At 41.1% G+C, this 25257-nt stretch overlaps 1 protein-coding gene across 2 annotated transcripts in view; it reads left to right on the forward strand.

The window, feature by feature from the left end:
* The window catches only part of KHDRBS1 (KH RNA binding domain containing, signal transduction associated 1), a 38501-nt gene that overhangs the window by 6681 nt on the left and 6563 nt on the right, over positions 1–25257 (forward strand). The window contains exons 2-10 of one of the 2 annotated variants that reach the window (XR_006296535.1): positions 5092–5216; positions 6533–6649; positions 8693–8839; positions 11504–11637; positions 12355–12556; positions 13066–13133; positions 13885–13943; positions 16259–16451; positions 19075–19134. Coding sequence is in view for 1 of the 2 variants with exons in the window: in XM_043574382.1 (XP_043430317.1) it covers positions 5092–5216; positions 6533–6649; positions 8693–8839; positions 11504–11637; positions 12355–12556; positions 13066–13133; positions 13885–13943; positions 16259–16356 (950 nt within the window). In the remaining variant the exon portion in view is untranslated. Of the gene's footprint in view, positions 1–5091; positions 5217–6532; positions 6650–8692; positions 8840–11503; positions 11638–12354; positions 12557–13065; positions 13134–13884; positions 13944–16258; positions 17620–19074; positions 19135–25257 lie in introns of those variants that run through there. The other variant, XM_043574382.1, reaches the window with a different exon arrangement.

Consider the following 25257-nt stretch of genomic DNA (forward strand, 5'->3'; position numbering starts at 1 on the left):
TATAAAGTTGGGGATAATAAAGTCATGAATCTCTAAGGAAAGTTGAGGGTGTTAACATATGTTTCTTTTAGTAAATATTTATAGATGCCTATTGTGTATTAAGTAATTTACTAAAAATGGCAGGTACACAGTTTAGTGATGGAAGCAGTCTGGAAATCATTAACAAGAGAAGGAGTAGTGTGGTTAGAAGAGCAGAAATTGAGAGCAGGGCATGACCCCTGACCTTTTGGAGCAGATATTCTATGAATCTTGCCCTCTTAAAAACACTATCATTGGAAGCCTTAGAAAATTGTTGACTATTGTCGTTGCTTATGCAGCCTTTATCAAATGTTCAGTTAATGAAATGTACATGGTAATCTGTTTTTAGTTAAGCCAATCCAGATGATAAAGTTTGTATATATAATTTCCCCAAACTTCTCTAGTATTAACATTTTTGCGTTTATTAAATCTTTTTTTTTTCTTTTTTTATTTTCCTCCTTTTTAAAAGTAAGTAGGGAAGACTAAGAGAGAGGTTGGCTTTTTAAAAAAATTTTTAATGTTTATTTATTTTTGAGAGAGATAGAGACAGAGTGCGAGAGGGGAAGGGCCAGAGAGAGAGGGAGACACATAATCTGAAGCAGGCTGCAGGCTGTTAGGACAGAGCCCAATGCAGGGCTCGAACTCACGGACTGTGAGATCATGACCTGAGCCGAAGTCAGACGCTGAACTGACTGAGCCACCCAGGTGCCCTCAAGAGAGAGGTTTAATGACTTGCTCAAGGTCACATTCCAAGCGTGTAGCAGAACTGGGAATCAAACCCAGTTCTGTCTGGCTTTAAAACTCTTGCTCTTTCCTCTGAGGCATACGTTTAAGAAACAGTTCTCATCCTTTAGAGTTTACAATCTGATTGTGGTAAGATCTACCAAAAAAGGAATGGTTAAGTTAGAGTAAGAGAAATGCCACAAGATTTTGAATTTGCTTCAAGTGTTGGAAGGGAGTAACCTGGATTTAAGTACCTGCTCTGTCCCTAACTAGTTTTGTGATCTTGGACAAGTTACATGACTTTTCTGAGCCCAGGTTCTTTTCACCTGCTAAATAGGGATAGTCCTGGCTGAAAGACAATGAAACAGTACAGAATTTCTGACGTGTAGAAGCACTAGGTGGAATGTGATTATTGGAAGCACCTGGCTAAAAAACAAGTGGGTCACCTCTCTGTATTGTTTACATTTTCACTTTTCTCTCTTTGGCTCTGGGGACATCCAAGGTCTCCAGAGGCACAAGTGAAGATCACTTAAAGGAGTTAGTTTCAGAAAGGTTGTCTAGAAAGTACTTATGCCTGAGGGTTAAACCATTTTTAGGAAGCTTCTTGACTTTTTTTTCCTTCCCAATACGGCCTACTCCCAGCTCTCCAAGAGAAGTGAAGCCAAGGAGAGAAATACAGAATTGGAAAAGAAAAGCAAGATCAGGCTACTGTACATCTGAAGCACCCACAGAGTCCTTTCATTGCCTTTAACCTCATGACCGTCTCTGAGGGTAGAACTGTACTTCCCAACATTTTACACAATCAACTCTTCTTGCGGAAAAAAAGTGCCCCGCTCCCTCCAGAAACTCCTCATTGAGAGGCAGTAATAAAAGCATGAGGTTTGAAGTTAGACAAAGCCTGGGTTTTGAACTATATTCTGATACTTTAATAGCTTTGTGACTTAGAGACTCTTCTCTGAGTTTGTTTCCTCATTTGTAAAATGGGGATAGTACCAGCTACATCACTGAGTTATTTTGTAGGATAAATGAGATAGTATTTGTGCAGTATTTGATACATAGTAGACACTGAACTAATATTCAGTCCTTCCCCTTCTAAAGATGGAAGATGGCCCCTCTTAAGACATAAAGTTGCCTCTTTGTGTTTTTCTTTCAAGGCTAAACTTCCCTGACTCTTTTTTCAATTCTCAGTTTTATGTAAATAACTTATATTCTCTTATAAAGAATTCTTAGAATTCTCTAAAAATGCCTTAATATTCTTTTAAAAATTGTGAGATAAATTGGACAAAGAGATTCTAATTAAGATATGGCTAGTACAAAATAAAACAGAAAGATCCTGTTAGAAATTCTCAGGGTGCATTACATTGCATAAGAACAAATCTTTCTACTGGTTTCAGTTTTTGCAACCTTGCTTCCTATAGGAATACAACAGATCAACAGGCTTTGAGTCTTATCTTCTTGCACTGGCCAAGTAAAGTTTCTGGAAAGTAGTATAAAATACAGCAGAAGGGCCTTACTAGAGGGTAGCAATTAGGACATAGATAAAAGGAGGCGTGTAATTTGTTCCACATTTTTAGAAGCTCCTCAGTGATGTTTTCAGATCACAAATATGGCATCTTTGTTCCTAGGACTTTTGAGGATTGAGTACCCAGTTTTTCAGTTTTGGAAATTCAAGAAGAGATGTATTCAAAGATGGTAGGCTCAAAACTAGTGACTAGAAAAAGCTAATATTAGCAGTAAGTGGGAGGAGGGAATAGAGGTCAGGATATATCAGCAGCAAAACAACAAACAAATAGGGTGTTGAATGAAGCATTTAGCCTGTTAATTGTAAGGTCAAATTTGTTTTCTCTTCCAAGCAATGGAACATAGGAGTGTGAAGAGCACTGTTATCTATAGTTCTTCCCATAGGAGTAAAGGTTTACTTAATATTTACAGTATGGGGGTACCTGGGTATCTCAGTCAGTTAAGCGTCCAACTCTTGATCTCAGCTCAGGTCTTGATCCTCAGCGTCGTGAGTTCAAGTCCCATGTTGGGCTCCATGTTGAGCGTGGAGCCTACTTTAAAAAAAAAAAAAAAGATTCACAATATGATTAGCAGTTTTAATTGTCAGAAAGCAAGAGAGTATGTGTTCCTGGGCATAAGCAGGTTAGCTCACCCCATACTATAACATCTGAAATTAGGCTTTTTAATAAACGGAATACTTTAGTTTGAAATTCTGAATTCTTACGAAGTCTGTCAAAGTGACTTTTCTTCATCTATATACTTCACAGCTGGACTTAGTCTAAACAGTATTTTTAAAAACTGTTAAAGGTATGGGTTTGAATAATGTGTTTGAGGTAGTATATCTTTTTTTTTTCCTTCAGTAATCTCCACACCCAATGTGGAATTTGAACTTAGAACCCGGAGATCAAGAGCCCCACACTCCACTGACTGAGCCAGCCAGGTACCCTGAAGTAGTAGTCATTATATTTTAAACCAGTGACTTTCAAAGTGTGGTCCCTAGGTCAGTAATACCAGCATCACCTGGTAACTTGCTAGAAATGCACATTCCTAACACAAATCCTAGACTGGGGTTGGGGCCTAGCAGTCTAGTTTAATAAGCCCTCTGAAGCCATTCTGATGCATACTGAAGTTTGAGAACCCTTACCTTAAAATTATAGAAGATAGAAACACAGTATTAGAATAGTATATAAGGAGAACATTATGTGTTATTTAGAATTTTCTAATAATTTTAGGGAGTATAATTTTTTTTTCTTACTCTTTTCAGTGGACCACATAACTTTTTAGTTGCCTGTGCGTACCACTCCATCTCTGTTAGTACTCCTGTCATAGCACTTATCTGTACTTCATTGTCAACTTCACAGATTGTACTAATGTCAATGTATAAATATAGTGAAGGTGGGGATCACATCTGACTTGTTCTGTTGTATCTCCTATATTTTGTAGGATAGATGTCTGGCCCTTATTAAGTCTTCCATAGTGGTTAATGATCATCCTGTATCTCTCCCTTCATCTGCCTCTCTATAGGAAGCACTCAGACACTTCCAGTGAGTGAGTGAGTGCATGAATGAATGAATGAATGAATGAAGGAAGGAAGTTCCCTAATGATAGGAAATCTTTTTGAACACTAAGGTCATATCTGATGAAACTATCTTGACCTGTGAATTGAAAGTGCCTTGGTGCATTTTTTCTTTTAGGACATTGAATTTGGACTAATGTTGACTGTATATTAAGCACTTCCTAGGAAATGTTTTTTTGGTTTTTTGTTTTAACGTTTATTTTAGAGAGGGAGACAGAACGTGAACAGGGGAGGGTCAGAGAGAGAGGGAGACACAGAATCCGAAGCAGGCTCCAGGCTCTGAACTGTCAGCACAGAGAGCCCGACCTGGGGCTTGAACTCACAAACTGCAAGATCACCACCTGAGCCGAAGTTGGATGGGTGGTCGACCTCTGAGCCACCCAGGCGCCCTCCTCCCTCCCCCCTCCCAAGGGTTTTAATTAGCATATGTACATATGTTATTTTACTCTGTCTTCATAGCAACCTCATGAGGTGGATATTGCTTCTGTTTTACAGATGAAGGAGCCAAAAATTACAGCAATTGAATAACTTTTCAAAGTTCACAAAACTAGTGAGTGGTAGACTAAGAACCGTGTCTTTCAAACTCCTAAGGACTATCATCCAAAGAACTACTTACTGTCACAATGAAATTTTAACAGCGCTCTCCATTGTATGTTTAAATTACTGACTTTTGTATTTTCATCAAGATACGACTTTGTGCTTTTTCTTGATGCAGACTTTTTTTCGTTCATTTATCCCTTTTTCCCCATCTCTGTGCATTGGTTTTGTTAAATCCATTTATTCTTTTCTTTTTTTCTTTTTTTTTCTTTTTTCAACGTTTATTTTATTTTTTGGGACAGAGAGAGACAGCATGAACGGGGGAGGGGCAGAGAGAGAGGGAGACACAGAATCGGAAACAGGCTCCAGGCTCCGAGCCATCAGCCCAGAGCCTGACGCGGGGCTCGAACTCACGGACCGCGAGATCGTGACCTGGCTGAAGTCGGACGCTTAACCAACTGCGCCACCCAGGCGCCCCAAATCCATTTATTCTAAAGAAACATTTGAACGGCTCTGATGTAGCGGTTTCAGGTGGGGGTGGAAAAACAAACTGCTTTCATGAGAAGCAGGCTTTGGGTTTCCTAGTCAACTCCACACAGCTTTGGTGCTCTCAGCCAGTCTCTGAAATTAACACATTCATCTGAAGTGTTTGGTCTTCGACTGTTACTGCTTTATGCAGACTCGGAAACTTGCCTTTAGTTACCAGAACAAAACTAAATTGTGTTTGTCTTATTCAGAAATTGAGAAGATTCAGAAAGGAGATTCAAAAAAGGACGATGAGGAGAATTACTTGGATTTATTTTCTCACAAGAACATGAAGCTGAAGGAGCGGGTACTGATACCTGTCAAGCAGTATCCCAAGGTAAGGCAGAAAAGGCCTCACTTCATCATCTTTGTAGGTGTAAGAGTCACGGGCTGCAATAAAGACTTCTGGAGATTATGACACATCAGATACTTGAGTCTGTGAAGCTTCTCTTCCAAATACTGCTTTTTGTAGTATTTGTTCCTGGCAGTTGAAACATCTACATCCATAAACTAACACCTATAGCCAGGAAGGAAATATAATCAACTTTATTATCAAAAAGAGTTTCTTTCTGAAATGTTTGTTCATCCTCCAAGTTCAAAGAGAAAAACTGAAGAGTTGTTCTCTGTCAAAAAATTGACATAGGGGAAACAATGACATGAAATCTAAGTATAGGAAATTTAACACAAATCCTTGACAAGATGAAGTTAATTTTATTTCTTAACATTTTGCTTTTATATAAATGCTTTCTTGTTTTTCTCCTCCTCCTTTTTCCCTTTTTAAAATTTTTTTATTTTTTAATTTATTGTTTAATTTACATCCAAGTTAGTTAGCATATGGTGCAACAATGATTTCAAGAGTAGATTCCTTAATGCCCCTTACCCACTTAGGCCATCTCCCCTCCCACAACCCCTCAGCAACCCTCTGTTTGTTCTCTATATTTAAGAATCTTGTATGTTTTGTCCGCCTCCCTGTTTTTATATTATTTTTGCTTCCCTTCCCTTATGTTCATCTGTTTTGTGTCTTAAATTCCTCATATGAGTGAAGTCATATATTTGTCTTTCTCTGACTAATTTCGCTTAGCATAATACTCTCCAGTTCCATCCACACAGTTGCAAATGGCAAGATTTCATTCCTTTTGATTGCCAAATAGTACTCCATTGTACATACATACCACATCTTCTCCTCCCCCCCCCCCCCCCCCCCCCCCCCCGCTTTTTAAGGAGAAAGATTAGTTATATTTAGTTTACCTAACAAGTACTACAAAAGAATGTCATTTGTCTGTTCTGAGGTTAGTCACTGCATTACCAATATTTATGTGTGTTAAAATACTAAGGGTTGTAGTGTGATAATATGGAAAGAGCACCAGATTACATTAGGAAACCCAAGTTCAAGTCTAGGAACTGCTACTTCCTAGTTGTATAATCTTAGATTATTCACTTTTTCAGTATATCCTCGCATATCCTTCAGTAAAACGGGAATGGTAACTCCCTATTTTACAGGGTTGTTGAAGACCAAATGAGATAACATATATGGAAATGCTTTATAGGAACATGGGTATTTAGAAATCTTTTTTTTTTTTTTTTCAAATTTTTATTTAAATTCTAGTTAGTTAACATATAGTATAATAGAAATCTGTTTTTATTTTCTGTCAGTTCAATTTTGTGGGGAAGATCCTTGGACCACAAGGAAATACAATCAAAAGACTGCAAGAAGAGACAGGTGCCAAGATCTCTGTTCTGGGCAAGGGCTCAATGAGAGACAAAGCCAAGGTAAGCTCACGTGAGTGAGGCAAGAAAACATACCTTCTGGAAGCCAACACTTGTATATGTACAGGATGCAAATCCTTTAAATTTGCCTTGGATATAAGAGATTATAGACCAGGTTAATTTACTTGTTTGGCAACCCGGAAGAGCCTAGGTGTGCCCTGCAGATTGCGTGGGTTTTTTTTCCTTCTGGTTCTTAACTGTATAGTAATAGAAGCAGCAGTAGCAGTTTTCATGTTAGTAAGCTTGTCTGTGAAAAGTTGGAAGGGGGGCTGGATGTACTAAAACTTATCCAGACTAAACACACTAAAATGTGAACAGCACATTCCCTTTCCGGTAATAAGAAAAGTGAGAGCAATAACGTTGTGTGTGCAGGCGAGTCTGAGGACTAGTTGTTTGGGTTTGCTGTTTTTTTTTTTTTTTTTTTTTTTTTGTTTTTTTTTTTTTTTTAGCCAGCTGGAATGTGAAGCCCACTAAAAATTTGGAAAGGAACCATGAGTAATCCTGACAACAGAACCTAATGCTTACATGTTTTTCCATGTTCTAGCCCATAGGCTTTTTGTTTGTAAGTGCTAAAAAAATTCCCACTAAAACGGTATTATCTTCTAGGGTCAGCTGTTTGGATGAGACATAACCAGGGTACAGCCTAAAACTTAGTTATTCAGGGCTCCTTTTATGTAGCCTGAATTGACAAACATTGTTTTCTCAGAGCCTCTTTTTGTCCCCTCACATTTCTCACTAGATGAATACAGTTACGGTTGAAGTGTGTTATTCTAGCTAATGAGATTTACATGAAATTTCTTCACTCTATCCTGATTTCCTTCCTCCCTTAGAACTCCCCAGACCATATAAGCAAATAAGAAGAGCTTGTGCTGGGACACCTGGCTTGCTCAGTCAGTAGAGCTTGCTACTCTTGATCTCAGGGTTGTGAGTTCAATCCCCACATTGGGGCTACAGATGACTTAATAAATAAAAAAAAGTTAGGGGCACCTGGGTGGCTCAACCAGTTAAGCATCCGACTCTTGGTTTTAACTCAGGTCATGATCTCATGGTTTGTGAGTTTGAGTCCTGCATCAGGCTCTGAGCTGATAGTGTAGAGCCTGGCAGCATGGAGCCTGGTTGGGATCCCCCCGCCCCCGCCCCTTCCTTGCTTGTGCTGTCTTTCAAAAATAGATAAATAAACATTAAAAAACAGAGCAGGGGGTGGTTCTGGGTGGCTCAGTCGACTAAGCATCTGACTTTTTTTTTTTAATGTGTATTTGTTTTTGAGAGGGAGAGACACAGAGCTTGAGTGGGGGAGGGGCAGAGAGAGAGGGAGATGCAGAATCTGAAGCAGGCTCTAGGCTCTAAGCTGTCAGCACAGAGCCAGATGTGGGGCTCGAATGCATGAATGGTGAGATCATGACCTGAGCCAAAGTCAGATGCTCAACCGACTGAACCACCCAGGCACCCCAAGCATCCGACTCTTCATCTTAGCTCAGGTCATGATCTCATGGTTTCATGAGATCAAGCCAACGTTGGGCTCTGTGCTGACAGCGTGGAGCCTGCCTGGGATTCTCTCTCACCTCTCTCTCTGCCCCTCCCCCACTTGCACTGTATCTCTTTTTCTCAAAATAAACCAACATTAAAAAAACTTTTTTTTTTTTTTTTAAATAAAGTTAAAAAAAAGAAAAGCTGGTGTTTAATGGCTCTACTTGGGATTTAAGAGCAAATGCTTGGCAATGAATGGATGAATGAATGCATGCATGCTTGGCAAACTGCTATATTACTGAATGGAGACTGGAATTAAGTGAGTCTCTTCTATACCATCTAATAAGAGCTCCAGTGAATGCACCGAATTCATGACGTTAGTTAACTGTTTAGCAGACCGATTATAGGTTTAGTATGTTGTGTGAATTACTATTCTCCAGACCTTGTTTTGCTTTCTTCTTACACTTTTACTATTTTTCTCACCTGTTTAGGTTATTTTTTGCCGTCTCATTGGACTGGAGGTAATGGCATCATTTTCTCGCATTCACGTGATGATGTTTTTCTGCATTTTTTCCATAGGAGGAAGAGCTGCGCAAAGGTGGAGATCCCAAATATGCCCACTTGAATATGGATCTGCATGTCTTCATTGAAGTCTTTGGACCCCCATGTGAGGCTTATGCTCTTATGGCCCATGCTATGGAGGAAGTCAAGAAGTTCCTAGTACCAGTAAGGAATCCCACATTCTATATCTTTGAGCAAGAGAGAACTGGGATCTAGTGTTGTTGCTAAGGCAGGGGTTCTTAATCATGATCTCTGCATAATCATGATCTCTGAAATTGCATATCAAATTCTACATTTATGTTCACTTTTCTGCGGTAGTCTGTTAGTTGTACCTAGTTCTTAAAGCACTGTGCCCCAAACCCACTCTACCCTTTAATATGGTTTTAGTTATATAGCAGTGTCTGTTGTCAGTATTTTGAGTCCACAGTGTGTCTGGCATTTTAACATCTGGTTAAAAAAGATTGAACAGAGTCTTCACTGAGCTAAGTGTATTGATACTAGTGTGGAACCAGGAGGTGATGATGATAAAATGGCTAAGATGGTCGTAAACCCCCCTGTACTCAAGGAATTATGTTCTAGACTCTAGAAAGTGTAGAGGGTTAACTAACAGCAAGAAGCTTCTAACATCCAGTGTTAATGGATTAAATTTTGACCTAGGTACATTCAGGACTCTTTCTCCTGGAGGAATTTACTTACATAGAGTTTGATTTGAAAGAGGCATGATTGTTAACAGGCTTGACTATCGATGATATTAAACACATTGGTGTGCATCTCCTTCTGGAATGTAACTGAGGCCCAGGAAGAGTTGGGACAGACCAAGTTACCTGTCTTGCATAATTATTACCACCTGGTCAGAGGGTCCATTCTTTGAATAAGTAGAAAATGGTGTGATTCTTGCCTTTCAGCAAGTCCTGCTAGTTGTCAGAGTTAACATACTACAGTTGAATATTTAATGACCAAGGATGAATCTGGAACCTTAGGAAGCATTGAAATACTATTAACTAGAATTGGGTAAGCATCACGTTTGCATCACTAAAACTAAGAGTTGAGATACAGTTCTTGGTTTTCTTGTGTACGTAAAGTGAGGAGTTGGAACTAGATGTGGTGTCAGCAGATGTGAGAATAAGTAGAGCAAAAATTTACAGGCAGTGTGTACCTATAATGTCGAGCTCCACGAAGTCCAGCCCCGTCTCAGATGTCTCAGCAGCGGCTTTGCTTCCAAGTACCTCCTCTTTGTTAGAATGTTTAAACACGAAACAGCCAATTTAAAATATCCGAGAGAAAAAAGAGCCGGTAAATTTTCCCTTGATGGAGTTCTTTTTCCTCGTTTTGAGGTGTTCTATTGAAGCATCCTAAGCCACCCGGTTTCTGAAGGAATAGGGGGAATGCCCGTCTCCTCTTGATCCTTGGTCTCAGCATATTTCTCAAAAGGGGTAGCTTTACAAGGCTTTCGTGTAAGTGGATCTTCTGAAAAGATGCCTGCCAGGCAGATCTGGGTTTCCTCAGCCAGAAGAATCTAGGCATGTGGGCTGTCATTGGTCATTTGACTCTCCTGTGTGGGTCTCAAGCGTCAGTAATGTGTAAGGTAGGAAGGAGGTGAAGATTAAGCGGGGGGCATCTCTGTGGTAACTAGAATCATCTATTCTCGAAGCTCTGTCCACCTGGGATATATAAAAAAGCATGGAGTGTTAAAACTGAATGGCTCTCATCAGGAAATATTGAAAAGATATGCAAATGGCATTTGACTCAGTTCTTCTCTCTTGTGAAGACAAAAAAGTGACCCTATTTTTGCATCCATGACCAGAGCCTCCGTTTTCCCCTTAGAACCATTAACTGTACCAGAGAGGCTTCCTGGTACAGTAGGAAGAGCACTGGACTGGGACCTTTATCTGCGTCATCTTGGACAAGTTATTATTTCACTTTTCTGAGCCTCAGGTTCCTTGTTCATCCCAAACATTTGTTAAGTATCTGGTAGGTGCCTAATACTGTGCTTGGGTCTGAAGTTACAAAAATGGCTCCTTTCTCACAATCTAGTGAGAAAGACAGACAATTCTAAAATGACGTGGTAAGTGCTTGGGTAGGGAAAATACACAGTGCTGTAGAAAAAGAGGAGGGAGTGGGGGTAGCATCAAAGAAAGTTTTTCAAAAGAGATAGTATTTTAGATTAAGTCTTGTAAGAGTAAGTTTGAGTGTTTCAGGTGGACAAAAAAAGGCAGTATAGTCTGATGATTCAAAGCCTAGATTTGGGAGACAGGTAATTTCTGAATTCATATCGAGTCTGCCATTTACTAGCTCTATATCCTTAGGCTGGTGGCTTTATATGCCCTGATTCTGTTTCCCAACTGTAAAATGGGAAGATCTGCCGACTTATTTCAGGGTTATCTTGAAGATTAAACTGCAGAATCTATAGAGAGCTTATTATAAAGTGCCCATTGCATAGAGCCTATCTAATGGTAGTGGCTTTTACTGTTCTAGGAAGAGGAAGCTATTTGTACGAATGGATGTACAAGTATGCCAGGTTCTGAACGACAAGTTATTTTACATGGCTTGAAAGGAGGTTGTCCATGGAGAGTGGATGGAAGTGATCTTGAGAGCTAGGTAGGGACCAATGATGAAGAGCTTCAGCTGAATAATGAGGGGGTCTGCCATCAGGACTTTCCTCGAAGAGGTGACAGGTAGGGTGCCATTTGACTTCAGAGAATGCATGACCTGAGTCTTCATCCAGGCATTCAGATCTGGTCTTAGGATCCAAGGCTTATGTGGGCTGGACGACTTCTCAGCGGAAGGTGGAGATGTAGCACAGTACTCCTCATTATCTTTCATTTGCAGGATATGATGGATGATATCTGCCAGGAGCAGTTTCTAGAGCTGTCCTACTTGAATGGAGTACCGGAGCCCTCTCGCGGACGTGGGGTGCCAGTGAGAGGCCGAGGAGCGGCACCTCCTCCTCCACCTGTTCCCAGGTAAAAAATAATGGAGATGACTAGAAACAGGATGTAAATTTGACTGCCAGTAGCATCTCTCTCTTAGTGGTGGTCCAGCTTAGAAGGGGGCCTCAGGATTTGTACCATCAAGAGTGGAATAGTAGATGTTGGCACTTTGGTCATAGTCAAGTGCAGCTGTCCTGTTGAAACTTCTGCTTTTTTAATTTTGGACAGTTCTAGCATTTTCAAAATGGTCTCTGACTTTAGAATTTTACCTGTGACTGACCTTTAATAGAGTGTTCAGACTTCCCAAAGTAGTAGTCCGCTGATGAGACATTCACAGGTCCACTGTGGGACTGGGTCCTTTACCCACCCATACGTTCCTGTGTGTTGTAATAATAGTAGATTTAAGGCATCGTGAAATCTGAACATTAAACTAACCTATGTTTTAAAAGCTCTATTTAAAGTAAATTTTCCAGGGCGCCTGGGTGGTTCAGTCCAACTGAATGTCCATTGAATGTCTGACTCTTGATTTCGGCTCAGGTCATGATCTCACAGTTTGTGAGCTTGAACCCTGTGTGGCCCCATGTTGTGCTGTCAGCACAGACCCTGCTTTGGGATTCTCTTTCTCAGTCTCTCTCTGCTCCTCTCGTGCCCTCACGTGTGCTCTCTCTCTCTCTCTCTCTCTCTCAAAATAAATACTTTTTTTTTTTAAGTTTATCCTTTTAAAACATAAAAATAAATTCTCCTTTGCAGGGGCCGTGGTGTTGGACCACCTCGGGGGGCTCTGGTGCGTGGTACACCAGTGAGAGGAGCCATCACCAGAGGTGCCACCGTGACTCGAGGAGTGCCACCTCCACCTACAGTGAGGGGTGCGCCAGCACCAAGAGCGCGGACAGCAGGCATCCAGAGAATACCTTTGCCTCCACCCCCTGCACCAGAAACATATGAAGAATATGTAAGAAGTTTGAACAATGTGCCATTTCCCAATACCTAGAAGGTTGCCAAAGGCAGTTGAATGACAGGACCTAGGCCCTTAACATAGGTGGCAGGGACTGCCTGTAAGATCTGGAGTCTGCTCTCTTGTAGTGACTGTAACACTACGAGAAGATTTTTCCATTTTAAGCGTGGTTTACTATGTGTAAATAGATTAAACAGGAAATAGGCTGTGCCTTGATGTATACAGTGTTTTACTAAGGGGTTTTTTCACTAGTTACTACTGATAATGCTGAAGTTCAACTTTTTACCTTGTTTCCTGCCCACATGTTTGGTTTGGTTGGTGGTCCAGTTTTGTTTCATTTAAAAAGAAAATAACCCTTTCTCTCTCAGCCATTCCACAGTGGGTGTTAATTTTGGAGGGAAATTCCGCATTCTGTTAATCCAGAAGCCTGCCATACTCCCATGGGATGTAATTACCTCCCCTACTCTGTGTGATTCTGACTTTCGGTATCCTTTTATTTGTTCTAGGGATATGATGATACATATGCAGAACAGAGTTATGAAGGCTACGAAGGCTATTACAGCCAGAGCCAAGGGTGAGTCAGGCAACAGAAGTGCCATTTCGTGTCCTAGGGATGGATGGAGCTGGAGCAACAGAGATTTAGGAAGCACACATCTAGGGAGCGATGTGGCTTCTCTTTGGAGGGTATCTCCTTTGCTTTCCATGTCAGTAAGGCACACGGATCTGTTTCATTTAGATAACTGTGAATCTTATGGTGTAGAATCTGGAAATAGCAGATGGAAAATTCCTGAGCCGTGACCACATGGAAATAAAGGGAAAATGCCTTTAAAATTGTTTTGATTTATTATTTAAAACTATCACAGCCACATTAAAGGTGCATTAAAGTTTAAAAGGAAGCTAGAATCCCACTACCATAAGTGAGGTTATTTTCTGCACTTTTCTTAAATAACGTTTTTTGTGTATATGCATTGTATCTGTGATTGATTGTAAGTGTCTCATAATTCTACAATGGGGACAGAACAGCATGTTTGTGTATTCTTTTCCAGTGAGCCCTATAAATGTGTGTTTGTGTGCACTGTGATTAAGATGGTCAGTTTAGAATTTTGGTTTTTCACTTTATGTGGTATCCATTTTTCTCTGCTATTGTCATTTTTTTATAAATGCATAGCACATACATGTTTTGGAAGTATTTTCTGGTTTGGAGATGGAGCAGAATTAGCGTTTTCCTGTATTATACATGTAGTAGAATGACTGAGATGTGGGGGAAGTGAAACCAAAACAGACTTAACTCTCGAGCTCTCTAACACTCTGTCTTTGACTTTCAGGGATTCAGAATATTATGACTATGGACATGGGGAGGTTCAAGATTCTTATGAAGCTTATGGTATGTCTTTATTTCCGTGGTGGGCAGAAAGTAAGTGCCAGGGAGAGTGCTGGTGACTGGATTATTGGGGGTCCGCCAGTCACCCACCTAAGGAGAAGACTTCAGAAAGCTGAGATGTTGGAAACGTGACAATAGCAGTGCTGCTCTTACTTAAATTGTGTGGTGTGCCATAGAAAGAGGAGCTCTTAAGGTGAGATGGGGTTACTGTTACTCTTGGAAAGTTAAATGGATGTCTTAAACTAGGGCCCAGGTCCAGCTTGGCCTGGTTGGAACAGCAGACTTTTAAGCCAGTGTTGATCGTTTTCTACTTCAGGTCAGGAGAGATGGCTAGGCCTAAGTCATTTTGCAGGGCCTTTGCTGCTGGTGCTTAGGCCACATTGGTAGATAACAAGAACTTCATTGTATCTAGCTTTATTCTCCAGCCCCACTTTGTTTTTTAAGAACAGTATTAGCTCTCATCAAAAAGAATCTATGTAGAGGAAATGTTAGTTGAAGGGGAGCTAGATGGCAAGTAGCTGGCCAGGGCAGGTTGGATGCAAGAATAGTGCCTGTCAGTCTCAGATCTGAGGCCTTAGGGGCTGGAGCCAGGTCAGGGCAGTACTGGCACCAAGCTCCTTACTGGCTTGGAGACACGTCAGGTCAGTCCTTGATCCCAAGAGAGCTATAGAGGCTGGAATGGCAGCAGGACCAAGCTGTCTTCCCTGAGGTTTAGTTGAAAACACATTGCTCAAGAGTGTCCTCAAGAGCCAGTTATGGCCCTGGGTTAATGGGCCCCATAGGGAGTGCCATGTGGCAGTGGGTGCAGAGAGAGCAGCCTTTGAAATGCAAGGTATTTTCAGCATACCTGAGGGAATTCCAGAGTCCTTGGCAAGGGGCTCATCAGTTGACAGGTCATCTTAACAGACTAGTTAACAGTCTCCCCTTACCCCTGGTTGAAAAGAAGGGGTGGGGAGCCTTTTCGAGCTGAGACCAGCTGAGCTTAATTCTTCAGCACAGTATGTAGTAGCCAGTCAGTTGCTTGCCCAGGGAAATAGTTTTTACCAGTTCTCACTAAATGGTACTGGACAGTTGCCATCGGTAACACTGTACCGCTCTGCTCGCATGCCACTATTTAGAAGGGCGGTGGGATTGCCCTAGGGTATTTCCCTCCATCGGCGAGACAGTACAATGGGGCCTCTGTATGTGTTTGACTAAATTACATTTCTGTTTTGCCAGAGAAGAGACTGGACTGAAAGAGGCAGGCTGCCTCTTTTGCTCCTGGTATGATGTTGCCACAGTTAATCTGTTACGATTTCTGCGTTTATAAACAGAATTAGAAAAATAAACTGTCTTGTTGGTACCAGAAGCCACTTGGAAAGTGATGGATGTACCTATTACACTAAGGGTATAAACAAGCTTAGATAGGATTCTTTGGGACTTCCACATAGAGGTTTGAGACCTATAGTGATGGAGGCTCTTATTTGTGAATGCAGGCAGCTGGAGAAATACTTCAGGGATGAACTGGCTTGGGTAAAGTATGGGGGCGAGTGGGAAGAATAAGCTCATAGACACAACTCTTTTTCCTAAAAGGTCAGCTATAGAAGTAAGTGATACCTCCCTCGGGCTTTTCCCTGTGACAAAGGAAAACCATTTGAGGATGTCAACCATGGTGTCTGGCTTCTCTGGGCTATTGCCTAAGAAAGAAAATAGTGAATTCTCTTCATCAGTGCTATAAACACATTCTGTTGTACTTCCCTCCACCAGAGCAGTGGACCAGCTCTGTTGGTGAGGAGGCCTCATGAAATGTGGCCCTTGTTTGCTTCTCCCAGAGAGCCAGAGGACACGCCTCAACAGGGAAACCTGACTTGCTGTTGGAAAGGGAGCTGCCTACTTCCATTCTGAAAGACTTCCCAAAGTTGCCACGTTACCTGAGGCTTTCTGCCAAATTCCTTTGGGAACAGGAAAAAGGGCGTCGTGGACCCACTGAGACTGATTTTTGTTTTACTGTCTTGAGTAAGGTGTCGGGTTTATCCAGGTATTGGGTTATCCTGGAGTAGAGATCATGTTGCCTGCGGAGAACCTCTTTGCTGTAGATGACTCCAGGTCTTTTCTGAGCTGTTTCTCGTCTGCCCACTCCAAATTGCCCTACAGCTGGAAAATGAACTAAACCGTTCAGGAGGTCCAAGCAGAGCAAAAAAGCAAGGACCACTGGGAGGGTGGCATGCCACTGGAAGCGAAGCAGTGTTTCTGGTGATCTTTACCATATACTCTACTCCTGCTCATCCCAAGATGCCAGTGGCATGTGGTTTATTAAACTGTTCTTGCTTTCCCCACAGGCCAAGACGACTGGAATGGGACCAGGCCGTCGCTGAAGGCCCCTCCAGCTAGGCCAGTGAAGGGAGCATACAGAGAGCACCCATATGGACGTTATTAAAAACACACATGAGGGGAAAATATCAGTTATGAGCAAAGTTGTTACTGATTTCTTGTATCTCCCAGGATTCCTGTTGCTTTACCCACAACAGACAAGTAATTGTCTAAGTGTTTTTCTTCGTGGTCCCCTTCTTCTCCCCACCTTACTCCATTCTTAACTCTGCATTCTGGCTTCTGTATGTAGTATTTTAAAATGAGTTAAAATAGATTTAGGAATATCGAATTAATTTTTTAAGTGTGTAGATGCTTTTTTTCTTTGTTGTTTAAATATAAACAGAAATGTACCTTTTATAATAAAAAAAAGAAGTTGAGTAAAAAAAAAAAAAAAACCACAAACCTGTTAGTTTCAAAAGTGACATTGCTTGCTTTAAAGGTTCTGAAGTTTAAGGCTTGTTAACTTTCTCTTAGTTTTGATTTGAGGCATCCCGTAAAGTTGTAGTTGCAGAATCCCAAACTAGGCTACATTTCAAAATTCAGGGCTGTTTAAGATTTAAAATCACAAACGTTAACGGCAGTAGGTGCCACCATGTAAAAGTGAGCTCAGACGTCTCTAAAAATGTTTCCTTTAAAAGCACATGGCGGTTGAATCTTAAGGTTAAATTTTAATATGAAAGATCCTCATGAATTAAATAGTTGATGCAATTTTTAACGTTAATTGATTTAAAACAACAGCAACAACAAAATTAGGTTTGTAAAACTGACTTTTTCATTATGTGGGTTTTGAAATCTAGCCCCAGACATACAGTGTTGAGAGATACTTAGCCGGGAGTACGATTTGAAGAGGTTGATTTGGGGAGAGGGGCTGGCCACCTGGATTGAATTTGATGCAGAGCTTTTTAGCCATGAAAAACCTTTCAATAGTAATACTAATAATTAAAATTTCAGTATTTAAAAAGACAAAGTGTTTTGTCCATCTGAGATTCTGCACTCCATGTAAAGCTCACTTGGACACTTAGAGCCACAAGCTTATGATTTTTTTTAAGTTGACAGTTGTCAATATTGAACTGTTCCCAAGGTAGTTAGTGAAGTATGTCTCAACACTAGCATGATATAAAAAGGGACACTGCAGCTGAATGAAAAAGGAATCAAAATCCACTTTGTACATAAGTTAAAGTCCTAATTGGATTTGTACCGTCCTCCCATTTTGTTCTTGGAAGATTAAATGCTACATGTGTAAGTCTGCCTAAATAGGTAGCTTAAACTTATGTCAAAATGTCTGCAGCAGTTTGTCAATAAAGTTTAGTCCTTTTTTAATCAAAGTAAATGTGATGAATTGTCATTTTTTTTGGGTGGACAATAAAATAGTTTTCTCTTTCAAATAAACTTAAATTAATTCTAAAGTTAATGGGCTTGTTAAAAATTTGGAGACATTCTTAAAAGTGGTGGGGGGGATTTTATTTTCAGTTTACCAAAAAAAAGTTTATCGAGTTGTTAAGTTTTAGTTTAAAAATAACCAAAGCTTTTTCACCCCCTGGAAGTTGTTGACAGCAGTTTTATCCGTCCTATATCACAAGCTCTAATTTCTGGAGAGAAAAAACCCAACTGAGCCGAAACTTGGATTGGTTTCCATACATAGGCCTCAGTATTTAAAGTGCCAGCCACCCTCGCTTGCACCTTCTGTAGAGCCCCCAGGTGGCCCTAAGAGTGACACCAAATAACCTCTGTGAGCTTGGAAAGAGATAGCACCTGCCTTTAGATACGACAGTTCAGCAAACCCTGGGTGCCCTTAAGGGTTTCCCTTCCAGTCCCAGAAATGCTGTTGACCAATCAGCTGGGCTGGGGCAGGATCTGGCATGTTAGGCTGGCTCTGAACTCCCTCCTGAGAGACCAAGAGAGGAAATGATGGAATTGGTTGGCCCTGTTTCCACTCCTCTGTTAATTCTCGGGGTTCTCATGCCTTCCCTAAGGGAGCCACCTAAACTGCTCGGGGGTGAAAAATCCTCTTGTATGAAGTGCCAAGCTGCCTGCAGCAGTGCATGATGGACATTTTTTTTTTTTTCTTTTTAAAACACACCAACAAAAAAATGTATTTGTAGATTGTGATAAAGTGTAAATAACTGAATTTTCAACCATGGTTTGAAGTCAGCTTTCAGGGCATTATGTCTTGTTTTGATGAAAAGAGATCACTCTATACCCCCCTTTTTAAAGGAAAATTATCGCAAGAGAATCAGGATGTGTAAAGCTAACATGCATCGCAAAAAACCAAAGGTAACCTAAATGTCTGATTTTAATAGCACATATTTCTCTTTTACATAAACTGTGACAGCAACTTGCATAAACAATTCTTTAGCTGTTAATTTTAATGTTAAAACTTTGCAAAACTTGTTTAATAAAAATAGCTGTAAAAAGAAAAACCATATGCTGCCGCATAAATTAGCCATAACTCTTAATAATCCTGCCCATCACAAGTGAACTGTAATGTAACCTGGGCACAAAGTCTGACATCTTAAATGACACATTGTAAAATTTCAATGAATGTAGATTAGACCTGCTGCTCCCCAAAGTCAAGCTTTCTGCTCAGCTATTTAAAAATGTACAAGGATGAGCCCCTATAGGTCCCCATATTGATATTCACAATGAAATGTTACTTAAAATTTCTTTAAAGTTGCATGTTTCTCTCCTGTAATGTGTAAACTGCATGCAGGATCTCTATCTTTTATTTTGTATGTCTTTAAAACTTCCTCTTCAAAAGACTGACCTCTTACTTCTCCATTTTCAGGTGATTGAAAACTCCTGAGGCATTTCCTGGAGTAGAATGGGTAGTGAAGACCCATGTCAGGTAGGTTAAGGTGATTTCTGCTAAGGATGTGGGACTTTTATCCTAACTATAAAATAGTTTTGCCAGGCGGTGGCCTGGAAGGTGATCAGTGGGCGCACTTTTCTTGCCTGTCATCCGTATCCTATTCACAACACAGCTATGTTTATATGTTGGTTTACGATCCATACTGAATTTACTTGTTATGATCGTAGTGTCAGCTTCTATTTATTCAATCCCACTCTATCCTGTCAATAACTTACGAGGTGGGGCAGTGTGTCATTTGGAGTTCATTGGTTATAAGCAACAAAGTGACTAGATAATGTAAATAAAAGGGTATTTATTAGAAATGTGTTAGGGGCTCCAGATTTAGTGTGAAGGCTAGAAAATCTGGCATGGGAACCAGATTGCAGAGAACTGGGACAGCAGTGGTAGATCATTGGAATGTTCTTGAAGACAGGACTAGCTATTTAGGTGCTATTGCTAGAATGAATGAACTCTAGCTGTGTTTGTTTGCTTTCTCCCTTGAGATTCAAGTTCTAGGGAGGGAATGTGAGACTGTATTAGCTTGAGTCACATGTTCATTCTTTACCAGGATGTGGGAAGAAAAAACTAATTATGCAAAAGGAAGCCAGGGTGTTATTAGGAAAAAGGAACGGGTGCTGGGAAGCCAAAAAACAATTGTCCACTAATATTTGTATATTACAGAAGTAACTGAGACTTAATGAGGTTAAGTACTTCCCAGAGTCATATAATTAGTATGGCTAGTAATCGAGCCCAAGTTTGTTGCCAGAACCTAACATCTTAACTCTCTATATTATACTGCTTTTAATCTAAGGAAAGAGGTATTTCTCACCCTGAGGAGACCCTCAGAAGGGATAGTGTGGCATAGTAGAAAGGGCATGAGACAATGACAAAGAGAGTTGAATCTCCAAGTTGTCTTTGTTAAGTGACCTGACACAAACCACTTATTTCCAAATCTAGGGAGGAAGATGGTGATAATGTATACCTTAGAGTGGTTGGCAAACTGAATGAGTTTTAGTATGTATAAGGCCAATCAATTTGGTGTCCTATATATAGTAAATATTGGTGTTCTGGAAGAAAGGTTAACCCCCTGATTTGGGTAGGCGAGGGCTCCGGCAACTGAGCAAGCCTTCCTGCGGATTGAAGCTGTCGAGGAGCTAGGTGGATGATTCATCCCTCTGCTCCCAAGAGAGTTGTTAAGGTTAAGAGGGCACTGAAGGGAAAGGACCAAACTAGGTAGGCCAAAGGCATGTACAGCCTTTGACGGTGACATCTGCCTTCTTGGGAGATCATGTCTTCCTGACCTGCTTCTCCCAGGAGCCTCTGAGGTCTGGAGACTCCAGAAGACCGTGTGTGTTGGTCATGGTTCTGGGCACCTAGGAAGTCCTAAGTCTGATATTGATTACATGAATGGCAAGGCAATTTTAGGGGAAAGTCCCTGAATACAGAGAATTAGTCTTGACTCTTCCCTAGGGTAGTCTTAAGAGCAGAATTGGGGGGATGCTGCTTTCTTCATTTGGCCTACAATTTGTGCCTGGAAAAACAGGTTTTTATTGTTGGCAGATCTGGATCTGCAGCAAGTGGTCTGCTTTTTCTGAGTTTGTAGCTTAGTCAGTTAGTCCCAGTGTTTTCTATAGCTTTCAGTCACTACCTGTGAATTTTTATTACAGTCCTGTAAGCTTTAGATAAGCCAGGCAGGATTGGGGACCTGTCCTGATTCTGCTTCATCATTTGTCACTGTTTTGACCAAAACAAAACCTTTAATCCCTCTCTGGGCCTCAATAAAGTTGATAATAGTAGTTAACATCACTGTGTGATAATATCCTAAGCAGTTAATAAGAATTGTCTCATTTGGTCTTTTTTTTTTTTAACGTTTATTTATTTTTGAGACAGAGAGAGACAGAGCATGAACGGGGGAGGGTCAGAGAGAAGGAGACACAGAATCTGAAACAGGCTCCAGGTTCTGAGCCGTCAGCACAGAGCCCGATGCGGGGCTCGAACTCACGGACCGCGAGATCATGACCTGAGCTGAAGTTGGCCTCTCAACTGACTGAGCCACCCAGGCACCCCACATTTGGTCTTCTTTACCTTTCTCTCTTAACTGTTTTAAAACTTGAGAAACATAAAATTTACCATTTTAACCATTTTTTTAAAGTTTATTTCTTTATTTTGAGATAGGGGAAGAGTGCATGTGTGCGCACATGTGCAAGGGAGGGGCAGAGAGAAAGAGAGAAAGGGAGAAAATCCCAAGCAGGCACCACGCTGTATGCATGGAGCTGGACATGGTGCTTGATCCCACAAACTGTGAGATCATGACCTGAGCTGAAATCAAGAGTCAGTCGCTTAATTGACTGAACCACCCAGGCGCCCCATTTTAACCATTTTGAAGTGTACAGTTTGGTGGTTTTTAGAATATCCACAATGCCGTGCAACCATCACCGCTATTTAATTCCAGAAAATTTCCATTACCCCAAAAAGAAATCCCATACCTGTTAGCAGTCACTCCCAATTCCCCTCTCTCCCCAGCCCCTGGCAACCACTAACCTACTTTTTGTTTCTATGGATTTGCTTCTTCTGGATGTTTCACATAAATGGAATTACATAATATGTGCCTTTTGTGATAGGCTTCTTTCACTTTGCATAATATTTTCAGGGATCATCCATGTATCATTACAGCGTGTATCATTACTCTTTTTTTTTTATGTTTTTATTTATTTTTGAGACAGAGAGCGAGCATGAGCACGGGAGGGGCAGAGAGGGAGGGAGACACAGAATCTGAAGCAGGCTCCAGGCTCTGAGCTGTCACCACAGAGTCCGACGTGGGGCTCGAACTCACAGACTGTGAGATCATGACCTGAGCTGAAGTCTGATGCTTAACCGACTGAGCCACCCAGGTGCCCCTGTATCATTACTTTGTACTAGTGATAGGAAGCATACTACTTCCAAAAGCAACCCATTTCATTTAAGACCGCTGCAAGTATTAGAAGTGTTCCCTCACTTTGAATGAGTCACTCTGGTAACTTATACTGGTTCTACCTTGGACACCTGAAGAAATAGCCTGTCAAGCACTTGAAGATCCTTTTCATTCGTGTTTCATTTCCAGTTCCAGAAGGTTTTTTTGTTAGACTTCCTAGATCTGATTTTCAAGAACTAGTAATTTGGATTTTATGTGCTGACAGTTGTTGGGTTTTTTATTTTGTTTTTGTTTTTGTTTTTTTGTTTTAATGTTTATTTTTGAAAGAGAGAGAGAGAGAGAGAGAGAGAGAGAGAGAACGTGAGTAGGGGAGGGGCCGAGAAAGAGGAAGACACAGAAACCGAAGCAGGCTCCAGGCTCTGATCTGTCAGCACAGAGCCTGATGCGGGGCTCGAACTCACAAACGTCGAGGTCATGACCTGAGCTGAAGTCAGACACTTAACCGTCTGAGCCACCCAGGCACCCCTATACTGGCAGTTAATGTTTACTCAGATCAGTATTAGTCCCTGTAAAACCTCTGCTGCAAGCCAAATGCTGCCCGTAAGCCTACCAGCTTACAGCCTCTGGTTAGCTTCTATTAATACAAATTAAAAGACATGTTAGGATTATTGAGATATCATATGGAGATGTGATCCCCTATTAAGAATCACATGGTTGTGATTCACCCATTTAAAGTGTACAATTCAGTGGTTTTTAATATATACAGGATTGTACAGTCATCACCACATTCAGTTTTAGAGCATGTTTATCACCCCCCAAAAAGAATTCCCATGGCTCTTAGCCATCTCCCCCATCCACTTGCCTTCCCCAGCCCTAAGCAACCACTCATGTACTTCCTACCTCTGTTGACTGGCCTGTTCTGGACATTTCGTGTAAATGGAAGCATACAACATAGGATCTTTTTTGACTGGCTTCTTTCACTTAGCATAATGTCTTCAAGCTCCATCCATGTTGTAACACGTATTAGTACTTTATTCCTTCTAATGTCAAATACTGTTTCATTGGATGTATATTGCACTTGTTATTTATCCATTCACCCACTGATGGACATCTAGGTTGTTTCTGTTTTTTAGCCATAGTGAAAAATTCTGTGGGGCGCCTGGGTGGCTCAGTCGGTTATGTGTCCGACTTAGGCTCAAGTCATATCACAGTTCATGAGTTTGGGCCCCACATTGGGTTTTGGCAGCATGTGGAGCATGCTTGGGATTCTTTCTCTCTGTCTCTCTGTCTCTGTCTCTGTCTCTGTCTCTCTCTTTCTTTCTCCTTTCCCTACCCTGCTTGTGTACTCTCTCAACATAAATAAACTTTAGGGGCACCTGGGTGGCGCAATAGGTTAAGCATCCACTTTAGCTCAGGTCATGAGCTTCCATTTGTGGGTTCGAGTCCCGCTTTGGGCTCTTTGCTGACAGCTCAGAGCCTGGAGCCTGCTTTGGATTCATTCATTCTCTCTCTCTCTCTCTCTCTCTCAAAAATACGCATTTAAAAATAATAAATAAACAAACTTCAGAAAAATACTGGGCACATGTGTGGCTCTGTTGGTTGAGCATTGGACCAGCTCAGGTCATGATCTCATGGTTCATAAGTTCGAGCCCTGCATCAGGCTCACTGCTGTCAGCGCTAAGCCCACTTCAAATCATCTGTCCCCTTCTCTCTCTGCCCCTCCCCAGCTCGTGCTCTCTCTTTTAAAACTAAGCATTTTTTTAAAAAAATACTGTTCTGGGCATTAATGTACAAGTTCTGATGTGGACATATGTTTTCAGTTTCTTGCACGTACACCTAGGAGAGGAATTGCTGGGTCAGACGGCAGCCCTTTGCTTAACTGTTGGAGGGACTGCCAGAGGCTGCACCATGTTCCCACCAGCAATGTATGAAGTTTCAAATTTCTCCACCTACACTTGTTATTTTCTGCTCTGTTTATTGTAACTATCCTGCTGGCCGTGAATTGGTATCTCATTGTGGTTTTGATTGGTACCTTCCTTAATGACTAATGTTGTTGAGCATCTTTTCATGTGCTGATCCCCTATTTGTAGGTCTTTTGTGGAGAAATGTCTATTGAAATCTTCTATCAATTTTCACATGGGACTATCTTTTTATTATTAAACTGTAAGTTCTTTATATGGTCTGGTGCTAGCCCCTTGTCAGATAGGTGATTTGCAAGTATTTTTCTCCCATTTCATGGGTTATCATTTTATTTTCTTTGGTTGTTTTGTTTTATTCTGTTTTAAGTAGGCTCCATGCCCAACGTGGGGCTTGAACTCACAACCCTGAGATCAAGAGTCTCATGCTCTACAAAATGAGCCAGCCACGCACCCTTCTCTTTACATTCTCTGAACCACAAAAGTACCATTTTGATGGAAGTCCGAATTATCTATTTTCTTTTGTTGCTTGTGCTTTTGCTGTCATAGATAAGAAGCCACTGTCTCATTCAAAGTTCCAAAGATTTATACCTATTTCCATCTAGTTTTATTTCATACATTTAGGTCTGTCGCCCATTTTGCATTAACTTTTGCATATGGTGTGAGGTGGGAGTCTCATATTCATTCTTTTGTATGTGGATATCCAGTTGTCCCAGCATCATTTATTCAAAAGACTGTTTTTCCCCGTTGGATGATCTTGGCACCCTTGTCCATACTGGCACACCAATTGACCACAGCGATATAGATCTGCTACCTTTTAAAATATGTATTACTGAAAGTTACTGATATAATTGGAGTAATTTCTGACAAATAGTAGCTACTCAATAAATAATAGCTGACTGGATTATTTTGGCATCACTAAAGGCTAATAGTCAGTCATGGGGCTAGGATTTGATCCCACATATGGATATCTCCAAACCCTGTCTTTACCCTGCGTTTATACTTCTGGCTGCTAAAGGGGAAAGGAGGCTAGCTATTCTAGCTGCCATGCCTGGCCATATGTAGTTCTTCCGAGGCTTAGAGGCTGTGCTCTGCGTGCCCTTTCTTCCACTATCAACATCCTTTGCTCCTGTCCCCATTTCTCTCCAGGGTTTCTGTGGAACCTCCAGGGTGTTCATGGCAATGACTGTTGCTGCTAAAGGAACACTCTCACCCTTTCTTACCTAGGGATACTACAGTTATTAGCCTTAGGGTTTGTCCCTTCTTGCTTTCTCTCCCACCCCCTTCCACCCC

The sequence above is a fragment of the Prionailurus bengalensis genome, chromosome C1, assembly GCF_016509475.1.
Source record: "Prionailurus bengalensis isolate Pbe53 chromosome C1, Fcat_Pben_1.1_paternal_pri, whole genome shotgun sequence".
Classification (NCBI taxonomy): Eukaryota; Metazoa; Chordata; class Mammalia; order Carnivora; family Felidae; genus Prionailurus; species Prionailurus bengalensis.